General features: G+C 34.2%; 2 protein-coding genes across 2 annotated transcripts; both read left to right on the forward strand.

Moving 5' to 3' along the window:
• Positions 1 to 871: 871 nt before the first annotated feature.
• LOC132600129 (putative germin-like protein 2-1) lies at positions 872 to 1,941 on the forward strand. The gene is made up of 2 exons (XM_060313237.1): positions 872 to 1,064; positions 1,191 to 1,941. Exons 1-2 carry the CDS (start codon positions 941 to 943, stop codon positions 1,736 to 1,738), a joined length of 672 nt encoding a protein of 223 aa, XP_060169220.1. The 5' UTR covers positions 872 to 940; the 3' UTR covers positions 1,739 to 1,941.
• A 5,656-nt stretch (positions 1,942 to 7,597) lies between these two features.
• On the forward strand, positions 7,598 to 15,572 carry LOC132598608 (uncharacterized). The gene is made up of 12 exons (XM_060311580.1): positions 7,598 to 7,755; positions 8,526 to 8,663; positions 8,892 to 9,065; positions 9,474 to 9,556; positions 9,677 to 9,875; positions 10,670 to 10,791; positions 11,423 to 11,489; positions 12,491 to 12,541; positions 13,441 to 13,493; positions 13,643 to 13,853; positions 14,087 to 14,257; positions 15,142 to 15,572. The coding sequence occupies exons 1-12, from the start codon at positions 7,702 to 7,704 to the stop codon at positions 15,202 to 15,204; spliced, it is 1,386 nt and encodes a 461-aa protein (XP_060167563.1). The 5' UTR covers positions 7,598 to 7,701; the 3' UTR covers positions 15,205 to 15,572.
• Positions 15,573 to 15,589: the final 17 nt, after the last annotated feature.

Below are 15,589 nucleotides of genomic sequence, written 5' to 3' on the forward strand. Positions count from 1 at the left end.
AAAGTAAGAAAGAAAACCACAGAAATTCAGATGGACACAAGTGTGAGGAAATAGTAAAATTGCTACATAAATTTTCGTACCATCAATTTACCAAATTTTATTTAAGAATTCAAGTAATTGATCTGGTTAATGAATTGATAAATTTTAAACTTACCAAAATGAATATTAGCTCTGGATGTTAATTAGGAGTTAGAGACAGTAAGTTCATGTTCAAATATTCCAATCCTGTTTTGGCGGCTTATATATTTTTAATAACTTCTATATGTTGTAGGGACTCGATTTTCTTATTATTTCTATTGTTAGAAAGTTTCTATAATATTAGTTATAACATTAAGTCCTCAAGAAATGTGATTTAGAGCACGTTTGGATTGGCTTATAAGTTGCTTATAAGTTGTTTTCAGTTTTTTTGAGTGTTTGGCTGGCCAGCTTAAAGTCATTTTGTGCTTAAAATAAGCTCAAAAAAATAATTGGGCCCATTTAACTTAGCTTATTTAAAGCAGCTTATAAGCTGAAAACAGCTTATAAGCCAAAAAAAAAAGTTAGACTACCCAACTTATTTTTTTAACTTATAAGCTGCAAACAGCTTATAGGCATAAGCCCATCCAAACAGACTCTTAGTCATTTATAGTAGGGAAGTAGTTGTTAACTGTTTGCACGTTCACAAAAAGTTATAGCAAGATTTAAGTCATTATAGACTTATAGTTGTTGACGGAACGTCACGACATATTTGTTTAAATATTCACCATTGAAGACTTGGTAATGCAGAAGCCAAATCCACACTTTGTTTAGTGGACGTTTGGATACAATTTTGATCAAATTGTTATCTATATATAGGTACACCTCTCTACTCATATTACTCACACAGATAAAACAGAGTACATCAATTAAATTGTCTCAATATATATCTCAATATATATATACACAGATTTTCTAGTTGGTGATGGCTCTCAAGTACTTTGTATTAACCATTGCCTTATTGGCTGTGGTGACTTCAATAAGCCATGCATCTGATCCTAGTCCTTTGCAAGATTTTTGTGTTGCTGTCAATGACTCCGTGGCTGCTGGTAAACCCACAGAATTTGATACTTATTTTCAATCATGGCTTTCCCACTTCATGCCTATCTTGTTTGTTGTTTTACTTCTATAATATTTGTTGTTATTTGTACTTTCTCATTGTGATTTCTATACAGTTTTCGTGAATGGAAAGTTTTGCAAGGATCCAAAGGATGTCACTGCTGATGACTTCTTCAAGTCAGGTTTAAACGAACCTGGAAATACTTCAAATCGAGTTGGATCTGCTGTATCTGCCGTAAACGTCAACAACTTACCTGGACTCAACACTCTGGGCATTTCTTTAGCTCGTATTGATTACGCACCATACGGTCTCAACCCACCTCATACACACCCCCGAGCAACTGAGTTTCTTGTTGTCCTTGAGGGCACGCTCTATGTTGGCTTTGTCCTTTCAAACCCCGGTCCAAATATGAAAAATAAATTATTTACCAAGATTCTACATGCTGGAGATGTGTTTGTTTTCCCGATAGGTCTCATTCATTTTCAATTTAATGTGGGAAAGACTAAGGCCGTTGCATTAGCTGGACTCAGTAGTCAAAATCCAGGAGTCATCACTATTGCAAATGCAGTATTTGGCTCAGACCCGCCAATCAAGGACGATGTTCTTGCAAAAGCATTCCAAGTTGACAAGAAAGTTGTTGATTATCTCCGATCACAATTTTGATGGGACAACAACTAGATTAGTATAAGCTAAATAATAACAATGGTGCTTTTATTTGTGCTTATGTTTGGAATTTAAAAAATCATAAATAAATCTCATGATCTAGTCTTGTGGACGGGTTTCACTGACCTTTGTATTGGATGTACTAAATGGGGAATTCTTATGGTTTGTGTTTAGTAAAATTATGTTTATCAGTTTATCGTTTTCCGTGGTCATGTTCATGTTCTGAAAACTATAAACAAGTGTCAAATTAAAACACGTTACAGTATTTTTGATATTTTGCTCTAAACTATTATTGGCATGTTTATGATAAACAAATGAGGCATTGCTCTTTGCCATTTTTATTTACAGAGAGTTGCAAAGTGCGTTAGTCCAGTGGCGTACGTAGGATTTTTTGTAAGCGGTGTCGACATTTTAACATAGGAGATGCATCGTTGTCACACCGGTTCATTTGAATCAGTACTTTCAACACGGAGCATAAATTTGTGTGTAAAAATCTGCTAAAATTGCAACAATATATATGAGTTTTGCCATCCTACTACATGAAGGTGGACAGTAAGTTAGCGCCCTCCCCAATATTTTGATTTCCTTAAATATTGAACTCATAAAATTTAAATTATGAATCTGCCTATGCATTTTAAGGAAGTAAAAATAAATGAACAAATTATTAAAACAACATCGTATATAAAAAAACGCAATTCAAATCATATTATTAAGCATAATGCAAATATATTACTAGAAATCATCTAAACAAAGGTCTAAGTTTAAAAAGACAAGGCAGCTACTGGGGATTCAAACTCCCGACTTCTCATATGAAACTAGCGCTCAGACCGCTGCACTAAGAAGTGAATACTGCTAGTGTTATCTTCATTATACTTATATTATATTATTTCTTTTTCCATATTCTTTGTATGTGTAGTTAGTTATAAAATTCAACCAAGCATCGTCGGATGACACCCGCCCTTCTTAAATCAGCCCCTGAGTCCACCCATTATTGGAAAAAGAAACAGTAAAGAACTGTTATTTAGTCCTTAGGGCCTGTTTGGAAAGCCACCCAGGTAATTGGAATTGGGTGTAATTTGGTATAATTACACAGTTTGACCTATTTGTTTGACCAAGTAATTACACTCTCCAATTCTAGGGGGGGGGGGGGGGGGTGAGAACTGGGTGTAACTACACCCTATAATTACAAGGTTACTTTTTAGTTTGTTTATTTTTTGTTTACTTTAACTTCTTTTTATTATTTATTTCTATTATTTTAATTTCTTTTGATTTTTAATTTATTCTTTATTTCTATTACTTTAATTTATTTTTTATTTTTACTTTTTAATATTTTTATTTTTTTAAAATGTATTTTTATTTTTATATTATTTATTTTTCGTTTTCTTTCTTCTCATTCTCAACTTTTACTTCTTGTGGTTTCATGTAATTGCTCGTATTTTTTATTTTTATTTTATTTTATTCATTTTTCATAACCGTGTTATTATTCTAATTTTTGAAACTACACCTCTTAATATTGGAAAGAATGAGTCATTAACAAACTTGACATATAACAAGTGACGTTATTAAAGTAAAATTTCGTTGTGAATGAGGTTATAGACTTATATTTTTCCTTTCTTTTAAATTATTTACTTAAGTTACGTTGGAACTTACTTATGTAATGTTAGAATTTGATATAAGAGTGTTATGGTAAACTCTTTCTTTTGGATTTTGAATTTAGGTTATATTTTGAATTTTAAGTTATTTGCTTTCACATTGCATGTTGTTTATTTTTCACTTACACTTGATGGATTTTTTGTGTCAAACATTTGAATAATGTTATGGCATTATATTTATAAATATTACTTTTTTGTCAACATCCGATCCATGACATTCTCACAAAAAAAAAATCTTCTTTTAAGTTTTATAATTAATTAAAATTAAATATTATTTATTTGAAAAATATGTATCAATTATTTTTTACAATATTAGTTATAAATATATGATTATTAATTAATATATTTTCAAGAAACAATGTGTTATTAAATAACTAACTTAATATCATTTATAAAGGTAAATATTTTTTAAATATTAATTTTAAATGTTTTATAATTAAATTTTATTTTTAAATTAAACTAACTGTGTAATTACACTTGTGCAACCAAACGACACGCTTGTAATTACACTGTAATTACGTTATGACAAACAAACAAGTCGTTGTAATTACTAGGCTGTGTAATTACTACCTAGTAATTACACCAATTCCAATTACCAGGTGGCTTTCCAAACTGATCCTTTAAGCATTTAAGAACCTAAGTTGCATTCATTTTTAGGTCTCAAATGTGAACTTTTAAACTGGCACTTCAAAATTTGGAAGTTAACGAGGAAGAAACTTAACGTATGTGAAGCATTACCAGAATAATATTGCAAATGGATGATGAAAAAGCCTATTAAATTAGATTTCCATTACTAGCTTATATCACTTCCAGGGGTTCCGAGTCTGACTAAAATTGTTGAGACGTGATTAAATCTTCACAGGTGGCACCTTATGTGCTTCAAAATGGGCAATAGAGGGTTTGACAGGGTCAGTTGCGAAGGAGTTGCCCCCTGGAATGGCAGCTGTTGCACTGAATCCTGGTGTCATCTACACGGACATGCTTCAGTCGTGCTTTGGCAATTCAGCATCCCTCTACCAGACACCTGAGTCGTGGTACTTAATACCTTCCACATTCACCTTCCTCTCCTCAAACTCGTGAAGAACTAAGAATTACTCATATATGATTTGCTTTGGCTGTTTAAAGGCAAGTTTGACAGCTTTATCCAATTGGTACATGGGGCTTGTCTTGGAATACTGCACTTTGGCTTTTAAGTTTGAAGTTATTGCATTTGCTTCAAGATGAGTTTCATACTCCTCTACAAGTTTGCTAATTTTCAGAATCCTTCTACCTTGGCAGGGCTTCCAAGGCAGCTAATATGATACTAAATCTGACCATGGCCGATAACGGGGCGTCTCTTTCGGTGTAAGTTTATGCAGTTGAGTGACGTACTTGTTTACCCCGAATTGAAATGTCCTCTATTTATAGTTTTGCCCCATGGGCCTTACAAACAACACAAAGTCTTTTTAGAATAAAGAAACCCTAAGAGGATAAGGGAGGACTGTACGGTCTGACACCCGTACGGTCGTCAGTACAAAATGACATAACGATCTTGACGCGTGGCGATTCCGCAACTAGTTAACCAGACCAACGGCCACAATCAATTCGGACATGGAGAAACCGGACCAACGGCCACGATCAATTCGGACATGGAGAAACCGGACTAACGGCCACGAGAACTTGACTTGGAGAAGACGGGCTAACGGCAACGCAGAGTTTGGTCCGGAGACACCGGACCAATAGGTTTACTTCTCTTTTCTCGGATCAGCCACAATGGGTGGATCCCCCAATCTGAAGGAAAGACCGATCATACTCGTGCTCATTTGGTCCTACCCTCGGCCCCCGGTCTCACCGGTCTTGCATATATCAAGTTTTTACCGTATACAATACTAGCTTTAGTAGGTAGCAGAGTGATGGAAACCACCAGCATTTGACTCCATCGAGTATGATATCAATATCCCCCCAGAGTTGTCTTATGTTTTTGTGAGTTTAGGAGATTTGAAAGATTTGTAATGTTTTGAGCAACTAAGAGGGGGTCAAAGGCAGTTTAGGCTTATGTAAATTTTTGTCTATTTGTTTGATCAAGTAGGTCATTCCGAGCGTTCTTGTTTTCATTGCTATTTGCTAATGTATCAGCTGGTCATCCTCCTAATCATCCAAAACATAACCAGATTTGCCTGATAGCTAGTACTTGGTTCGTGTAGTTATTGCCACTCTGCTATTATATAATTCTGAGTTGCATTCTTTCATTCAGTAATGTCTTCTAGTAAGGGTTGCTTTTTGTTTGTTTGGAGCAATTGGTTGGGTTCTTTTTGCACTTTATTATTGTTTGGGTTTTAAAAAAAATATTTTGCAGGAAGTGTACTTTTTTATCCCTTTGGAGGAATTGTTTTGGGTTTCTATATATCGTTAAGTTCCAAATCATTTCAGAGTCTTTTATATGATTAGTTAACTAAATCGACCAAGCATTATTTGTTATATAATGTATCAATTATTTAGAACAAAAAGATCACGTTGAAGAAAAAAAAAAACGATCAGAAGAGATAAATAAACAAGATCTATTTGGCTCGAAGTCTAACCAGTTGTACCAACGGCACTTTCAAACAACTAAAAAAAAGTTGGTTAAAAAGAATGTATGTAAGCAATTCTTGTCCAACAGATTTTTGCAAGTATATAAGAGGAATAACACGACTTCAAAAGCTCTGTCGATGGAGCTTTTGGCACCTGATTGTCTCCAAGATCGGAAAATATACAAATGTCACTGTGTGAAACCTGTTATTGCTCGTGTTTCAAAAACTCAATTTCTTTAATATGGGAGTCTAATTTTGTTTTTAAACCAATAAAGAAAATGTTTTTTCACAACAAAACGAGACCCCACTTGTTTAATTTCAGAGAAGTTTTAACAAAATCGAACAAGAATTGGTAAATAAAAAAATATGAAGAATGTTTCCTCAAGAAGTTCTTTAAACAAAATTTAAAGTATATCGATATATGGGTTTTTATTTTAAAATTCAATAAAAATAGAGACCTTGTTTTATCAACCACGAGGTTCATGTTTAAATTCAACATAGACAAAAGATTATGTAATTTCTTAAAGGGAAAAGGACATATATGGCCGCTCGGCCATAAATAATCCCATTCTCTAGCCCAATTTTTCCCAAATCCAAAATGTAGCAATTAAACAAATCTCATCCATTAGCCAAAACTTAAATAAGACAATTTTCAAATAAAAATCCAAACACAAAAATGTTTGAGGCGATTTTTATATATAATATGTGTCATTTGTGTATAAAATATGTATCAGTATCTATCTGTAATGTATAGAAACTGTATAAAATATGAATCACTAAGGTATGTATCATTTTTGTATATAATATGTATCATTTGTGTATATAATGTGTATCAGCACAGTGCAATTGCCCTGTATAGAATAGAAAATTGTATCATTTTTGTATATAATATGTATCAATTTTGTATAGAAAGTGTATATATAATTCCAGCAAGTGTATATAAACTGTATCAGTCTTGTATAGACAGTGTATCATACGTATAAAAAATGTATTATAGAAACCGTATCATTGTGTTATGTAATATGTATCACTATTGTATATGTAAAAAAAATAAAAAATCACATCATTATTGTATAACATGTGTATAATAAATGTATCATTAACGTATAATTTATGTATAATAAATATATAATTAATTTCAGCATATGTATATAAACTGTATCATTCTTGTATATAAAGTGTATATGTAATTCCAACATATGTATATATGCTGTAGCAGCCCTTTCGTGGTGACGTTTTTGTGGCGACTAAGTCGCCACAAAAAGTCTTTTTTTTTTAAGCATCTGGTCTGTTGGGCCGGCCAGTCTTGGCATTATTTTGGGCCGACCGGCCATTTTTTGGCATTAATTTGAGCCGACCAGACTCCTGATGGAATTAAGCTCAAACAGTGATTAAATGTGAGATTAATTTGGCTGGGTAGACACACAGTATCCTTTTCCCTTTCTTAAAAGCTACCCAAACACCATTAAAACAGAGGCCTTCTTTTATCTTGTTTATTCACTTTCAAAATACATGGATATGAGGAAAAAATAGTGATATTTACATGAAACTAGATAATTTTATTTTAATGGTCGTAAATTCATGCCACACATATATTAATTATAACTAATATTAAGTGATTAAATTTGTATGCATCATGCATATATTGATTTGACGTCTGCAACATTTTTGGTGGCTACAATTTCACGCAATAAATAGATAGTAAAACACTTGTAAACCAATAATAACAGTGCTCAGTCCCTAAACACTCACCACACCAGCCATGGCCATTGCTCCTTGTTCACCATTTCTAGGCCATCTCCCTTTCCACCTTAAGGTCTATTCTTCTCTCTTAAAACTACTTGCTATTGCTATTTACACTTTTTCTGCTTTGAAATTGACTTTATAAAATTTGCTACATTCATTTAATCAATCAGCTAACATAGGTTGCAAAGTTTAAATAGACTGAGTTCATCCAGAATAGCGTTTGCTTTCATAAATTAGATTTTATTAGAAATTGCTTCACTTAATCAATCAATTAGTTAATATAGTTAGGTTCTACTTTGCAAAGCTTAAAAAGGTAGAATAGCTTTTGCTTTTGTAAAATTAGAAATTCAAGTCCGATTAGAAATTGACTTAGTTTTCACTTTATAATTGCTTCATTTAATTAATCAATCAGCTAATATAGTTAGGTCCTACTTTGCTAAGCTTAACTTAGACTGAGTTCATTCACAACAGCTTTTGCTTTCAGAAAATTAGAAATTCAATTTGCTTATATAGTTAGGTTCTACTTTGCAAAGCTTAAATAGGTTGAGTTCATTCAGGATAGCTTTTGCTTTCATAAATTTAGAAATTCAATTCTGATTAGAAATTGACTCAATTTTCACTTTAAAATTCCTTTATTTAATCAATGAATTTGCTAATGTAGTTGGTTCTGCTTACAAAGTTTAAATAGGTTGAGTTTATTCAGTATAGCTTTGTTTTCATATAATTAGAAAATTCAAGTCCGATTCTTAGTCGTAGAATTATCATGTCAATGGATTTTTCATGTGCATCAACAACAACCGGGGTTAATGGTTTTTGTTTTTTTTTCTGTTTGTATTGTAGGGGAAATCGCTGTTTACCCACAATCCTGTTTGCATTTTCAAAGTAAAAGCACTGTTTTGGGGTTCAAGAAGAAGTGTGAAGCCTGCTGAGAAGAACCTTTCACTTGGGGAATTCTCTTTATCTGGTGCAGACTCACAGGTATTTCTTTCTTTTTTTTTCTTTTTTTTTTTTGTGTGTGTGTGTGTGTGGGGGGGGGGGGGGGGGGGGGAGTTGAAACTTACCAGTGATATTACCAAAACAAATCAAGAATACAATCTACAGATATAGTAGTATTTATATAGTATTCCTTTTGAAAGTTATGGTAGTTATACTGATAGTTTCTTCTGATATTACTTCAAATGTTATTAAGTTTATCTTTTGTTTTAGGGGGATAAAGGAACTTGTGAAAAGATATCCATTTCTGTGGTTTCCTCAATCACAGAGGTTTCACCAGAAGAGTGGGATTCGTGCAGTCTTGATGCCACTGGTCGTCAGCAGTTTAATCCCTTTCTCTCACACGGTTTTCTTTCGAGCTTAGAGGAGTCTGGCTCTGCCGTGGAGGTTATCAATTATCACCTTTTACTTGAAAATTCTATGCCATTATTTGTCTTTTCTCTCTTTTGCTGTCTTTTTGTGTTTAGTGATGTTTATATACGTAAAATTTGTTTCTGCCTATCTATGTCAATAATATCTGTTGTGGAGAATATTCTGTCTTTTGCTTTATTTATACTGTTTTGTTTATCCTTTCCATATCTTCTAATATCACTGTCGGAATAGCCGCGAGCCTAACTCTCGTTCAATCAACTCATAGAGACCTAGGCATCTAATCATGTTTTTTTTTTAATTTTTTTTAATGAAGTCTAATCATGTATTTCTTCTATCCTCTATCTTCATAATCTTTAGTTTATGCTGTCTCCGTCCTTGTTATGACCTCATTTTGATGGAACAAAAGCTTATGTTCTCTCTCAGGGAACTGGCTGGATACCGCAGCACATCATTGCTCAAGATGAAAGTAATAATATTTTAGGTGTTGTTCCTCTCTATCTCAAAAGGTTCAACATCTGCCATGCTATATGTGGACTATACTTTTCACTTGCTTCTTCTGCTGGATAATTTCTCGAATTTTTGTCATGAACATGCGTTGGCTAATTCCTTCTGATCCAATTTTGCAGTCATTCTTATGGTGAATACGTGTTCGATAATTCTTGGGCAAATGCCTATTATAGTTATGGTTTGAGCTATTATCCAAAGCTGCAATGCTCGGTGCCTTTCACTCCAGTTTCTGGCCCGAGGATCTTGGTCCGTAACACGTCACATAGAGATCAGGTCTTTGACATCTTGGTCTCTGCAATGAAAGAGTTAGCAGTCAAGGTATGCTTTTTGTCGTGTCCAAACACACTTAATAATACTTTGGATTTTCTAAATTCTTTTTAAACTCGTTCAGTTGTAAGTCTGATTCTTTTTATTTTGCTCGTTGGTTATGGAAGATTCTGCATATTAAAGCCAGTGTTTTTGTTATCCTTATTTAACGGAAGGTATCATTTCTTTTAGTCTGACTTGATGAAGATTTGTAAGTTCTAAGAAGCCAGAAGATAAATCTGCTCTGTGGTGGAGATCTCCATTGTCTATGTCAAATAACTTGTTTGAGAATTAAGGTTATGAATTTGATAAATCAATTCCCTAAGAAGAAGAACCCTCATGATTAGTGTGATCAAGGGAACATATATGCATGGCTGACAGAAGTCGAGGCACATGGCATACGACATGCTAAATGTGTTGTTGAGGCGTCATACTTGTAAAATGACCAGTACCATCTCGGTCAAATTGCAGAAATTCTGATAGGGCCATTAAAATCTCCAAATTTCTTATTTGGTTGAAGTTACTTCTTGAGCGACAAAGCTTATGAATGAGCTCCTCTTGTTGCTTTCGTCCTAAGATATTTCCTTCTTTTGGCCTCTTAACTACAGTTAAGTTACATAGTTTGATGATACATAAAGTAATTCGTGCTAAGTGGTTAGCTTGAGAATCTAGTACATGATTTCATATTTTGCCATGTGGCCCATACCTTTATTAGTAAAAATAACTGTTCTGGAATGCATTAATTAATTTCATATGCCTAAAAGTACTCCATTTTTCTGTATTGTAATGACATTTTACCTTGACAGTTTAACGTTTCATCTCTACATATTACTTTTCCCACTGCAAATGAGTGGCACAAGTTGGAGGAGAAAGGTTTTCTGCAAAGGATTGGAATGCAGTATCATTGGAAAAATCGTAATTATAAAAAGTGAGTATGTAGATCTACTCCACACTAGAGAACGTTACTTTGAAATTTAGAGGAACGAATTTCACATAGTTGTAGCTTGTAGTTTATTCTTTTTCTTCTTCTTGCTTATCATAAGCATCAAGCTATAGATTCCAAAGGCCTCATCTCCTGGTTGATGTGTGGATGAAGAAGCTTGATGCTTATGATAAGCAAGGACTTATTTGTAATTCGGTTAAATGGGTTCCTACTAGAACTGGTAGTACTTTTATCAAAAATCCATTCAAGGGGGTGGCCTCGCTGTCTTAGAGTTGGAGTAACAACCTTGGGAACCAAGGTTCAAATCCGGCACAAGTGACACTATGTAATTTGTTTTCATCTCTCTAGACCTAGCTTGTTCCTGTGCTGGTGGGAGGTAAAAAGGTGCCCAGCAGATTAGTCGAGGTGTGCACAAGCTGGTGAAGACACCATAATTAATCTCCAACCGAAAAAAAAAAAAAAAGTCACCAAAGTAATTGAGATTGCTTCATCTGAAGAGCATTACATAGACCTCTACATTTTGTCCACACTTCTATGTGTTCATATTTATCACTAAATCATGTTAATGAGTTTTTATTTTGTTTTGATTTTTATAAGTTTGTTCTTGCATGTTCAGCTTTGATGAGTTTTTGATGGACATGAAGCAAAGTAAGAGGAAAAACATTCGTCAAGAACGCAAGAAGGTTTGTAGAAGTAGTGCTCTTTTTCCTTGAAAATTGCATGGTCAGTTAATAGCTCTAGAAGGTTTTCAGAAAACACTGTATAAAGAAAAGTATTTGTATCCAAAAGGGAATCTAATTGAACATGCCTTTAGTCACACACGTCCATGCAAGACTCAGTATCACAAAACAGTTATTTAAAATATAGCAAAGGAGAACAAGTCTGCAAATGACCAGAGGACTTGGTCCTACATCTAGATTATATCCGATCCTACTGGAAACATGTTTATATGTTTTTTTCTCAATAATAATTTTAGAAAGTTCACCATGAGTATTCTCTGGGATGAGGGGTTAGGGCATTTTGTAGGCCCCTTTAGTGGTTTTATCAGTAGTCTAAGCTTGGAGAAAGTAAAAAATGAATGTGGTGTATAATAATAGACACGCCCTTTTGGTCACACATGCCCATGGCCCAATTTGTATCATAGAGCTCTTCGTAAGAATATATCACATGACAGAGAACATATTTGCACCACGTGGAATATATAAAGTTTGCTTCAGAAAACCTAATGACTAGAGGATTTTGGTTCTACATCTAAATTATATCCAATCATGTTGGGAACGTGTTTATAGTTACTCTCTTACAATCAAGAACAGATATATTACTGTTGTATAAACAAGGCTTTATTATTGTTTATTTAGTTTTGCCAAATCTGCAGCGTGTCTATATCTACGAGGTAGGGATAAGGTTTGCATACACTCTACTCTTCCCAAACCCCACTTGTGGGATTCCACTTGGCATGTTGTTGTTGTTATTGTTAAATCTGCAGCATCACTTTATTGGCATGGCGGTATTGCTGCAGTGCCATCTTTTCTTCATCCTGTGTTCTTACTTATTTCTATCACATTCAAGATTTGTTCTTAGAGGAGTCGAGTGTTTCCTTATAGCTAAATACATCTTTTACTTCCTTTCTCTTCTCAATGTCTTCAAATTGGCAAAATACTCATAAGATCTTCTCTTATTTCAGATATTGGCTCAAAATGTGACCATGAAACGCTTAAGAGGATCTGAAATCAAGGTGTGTTTTTGCAGCTTTTGACTTTCCATTTAATTAGTTACTTGAGCATATGTGACTTTATTGGGATAGGGTATATTTTTCTCGAGAGTAGTAGCAGCAGTTTATGTATTGTGATGCATTGCCGGTCTAATTCTTTACTCCGGTCTAATTTTTTTACTTATAACAAGGTAAGTAATTATCCTCCTAATTAAGTAGATGGTATCCTAGAATATCATATAGAATAGGCTACAATGTTCAGTTATTTAAAAACAATGAATACATATTGTGAATCTAGAAACATCTTACCATCAGACTATATTAATGTTATTGATCTTCAATGTTAGATAGAAGACAATCTAAGTAGCTTCTTTTTTTAGTATGTGGTGTTCGACTTTATTTTCTAAGCTTAAATAGACTAGTTGTGCAAATACATAAAAAAAAGAACGGATTGGTACTTTTACTAGCCTGATTTATTTATATGTTTATTTGTTTTTTACTTATTATCCTTGAGCTTGTGGTCTATTGGAAACAGCCCCTCTGGCTCTACCCGTCAAAAGGTAGGGGTAAGGTCTGCGTACCTTCTACCCTCCCCAGACCCCACCTGGTGGGATTATACTGGGTATGTTGTTGTTGTTATTCTTTTTTTGGGGATAAATGACCTGATTGTGATCATGTCATCTACTAATATCCTTTCCCAAGAATTTAAATATTGTGTGCATATCATTTATCTCTTTCTTTCTGTGTTGGTTTGGTGTAATCCGCTCAACACTTTTTCAATTACATTGTGAACAAAGGAGGTCCTTTACAGCTGGACTCCCTTCACCCAACATCCCCCAAATTAATTATGATTTTGCAGCTATTATTATGTCCTTGAATAAGATTGAAATTCTCATTTCATGCTTGTCTATTGGTATTGGCAGGCCAGCCATTGGGAAACATTTTATAAGTTCTACAGAAATACAACCGATAACAAGTAGGAGTTCTTTTCTTTGGACCATAAGCTTTTTCTCTTTACGATGCTATTTTAATTAAATTTTAGTTAGCTATATTATTCTACTTAGTGTACTTTACAGCTGTATTTCAGTAACTGCATTATCTAATCTGTGTTCTCTGTCTCTTTAGGTGGGGTACTGCTTATTTAACGAGAGATTTTTTTCATCGTATGGGTGCAAAGATGGGTGACAATGTACTGCTTATTGTTGCGGAAGAAGGTGATGAGCTTGTAGCTGCAGCCCTTAATCTTATTGGAGGAGATACCTTGTATGGACGACTATGGGGATGTCTCCCAGGAGCCTACTATGCAAATTTGCACTTTGAAGCATGCTATTACCAGGTATTTTAAACCTAAAATTAAAAAATAAAAATAAAAGAACGCGCCTTGCAGAATGAAGGTTTTCTTGACTTATGACAAGTGTTCACAGATATATCTACTTGTGTTTTTCACGATGTAGACTCGCATTTTTCAAGAATTAGCCTCTAGCGGTTCAGAAGTAAACAGGCTCCTCTGAGTCTTTAGTGTTTCCTGCTTAAAAATTGATATCTAAGTTCCCTTGATCTGTTTTTCAGGCCATAGACGCGGCGATTGAACTCAATCTTAGCACAGTAGAGGCTGGTGCTCAGGGTGAACACAAAATTCAAAGGGGATATATGCCAGTGACTACTTACAGCTGTCACTATGTTCTAGATGAGGATTTTAATCGAATCATTGATGATTTCTTGGTACGAGAAACTGCCCAGGTGATTATTCTTCCCAATGAAAAGCCTTTCGCATGACTGTTGCCTTTTTCTCGGATGTTTCTTTCCTCAAAGGAAAGTTAAAAAAACGAAAAACTTAATTCTTCCCATAATACGTAAAGGAGACATTTTATGAGCCGAGGCACCTAAATGACGAGGTCATAAGGTTGTCTTGAAGTTAGAAAAATGAAACTGTAGAGCTGTATAAGACTTCTTTTACCCAATCAAATGCTAGGAAGCCACATTCTCAGTGTCACTGTTATTTCCTGTCCTTTTAAGCCAGTAGGTTCTAGATATTCCGACCAGTTTGTAACCTCATTTTATGCTATGTTACCATATCTTGGGGACAAGGTATCATCCAGATAAATCTGCTAAGGTTGGATTTGAAGGACTACATAAAAAGTTGTCTGCTGTAGTCCCAATGCACTGAAAACTCTCCATCGGGATATGAGTAGAAATCAATTATAAAACCACTACCTTATTGTGGTTGACAGGTAATAATATGGTGGTCAATATGTTTTTTTGTGGGTAACTCCTATAATTAGTTTTTTTTCTTCCCTTAATATAACCCTGGAAATAAATCAGATGAAAGAGGTCTAACAACAGACTTCTATGGGCTCTCTTTAATGGACTCTTCCCATCACTCTGAACAAGTTTGTTTTTGTTGTGTTTCTTTCCCTCCAAAATCCTCCAGCTGTAGCTTATTTTAGATTGTTATACAAAAATCTCTACATAATCGGTTAAGCAAAATAATTGTGTTGATGAAATAATGGTGTTAAGTTGCTTTTGCAAGATTATCTTCAAATTTCTGAAAATGGAATCGCATCAATGTGGATGCAGCTTTGAGGGGCTTTTACTGATGTCTGTCTGCTTGCATTTTCCTACAGGTTAAACTTGTTATGAAACTATTACAGGATTCTGGTCCCTTCAAGGAGAATATATTGAATTGATTAAGGTGTTTAGCATCCAAATTTATATATGACCAAACTGTTCCCTGTTGAAAGCTTCTTATATTTCACCAATCAGGGTGGCATCTTCTGTTGGCTGTGCTAGCAGTCCATTTTAGAAGCATCCAACCATGTTTACGGGGGAAAATGGCATTTAGTCTTCTATTTAAAGCATTAATCAGGACAGATGAGATCATTTCAAGCTGTTCCGCAGTTTATTCACAATATTCAGAAACTAATCTTGGAGAAACTGTAAATATCGGACCACAATGCAGTAAGAATCTTAGCCATGTACAGAAAACTGATCAATGTTCATCCTGTATAGAATCATTATCTTCAATACGTATTCACAATATTGTTCTTAGACCTTAGTCATGCACTTATCATA

Source organism: Lycium barbarum, chromosome 6 (genome assembly GCF_019175385.1).
Source record: "Lycium barbarum isolate Lr01 chromosome 6, ASM1917538v2, whole genome shotgun sequence".
NCBI classification, from domain to species: Eukaryota; Viridiplantae; Streptophyta; class Magnoliopsida; order Solanales; family Solanaceae; genus Lycium; species Lycium barbarum.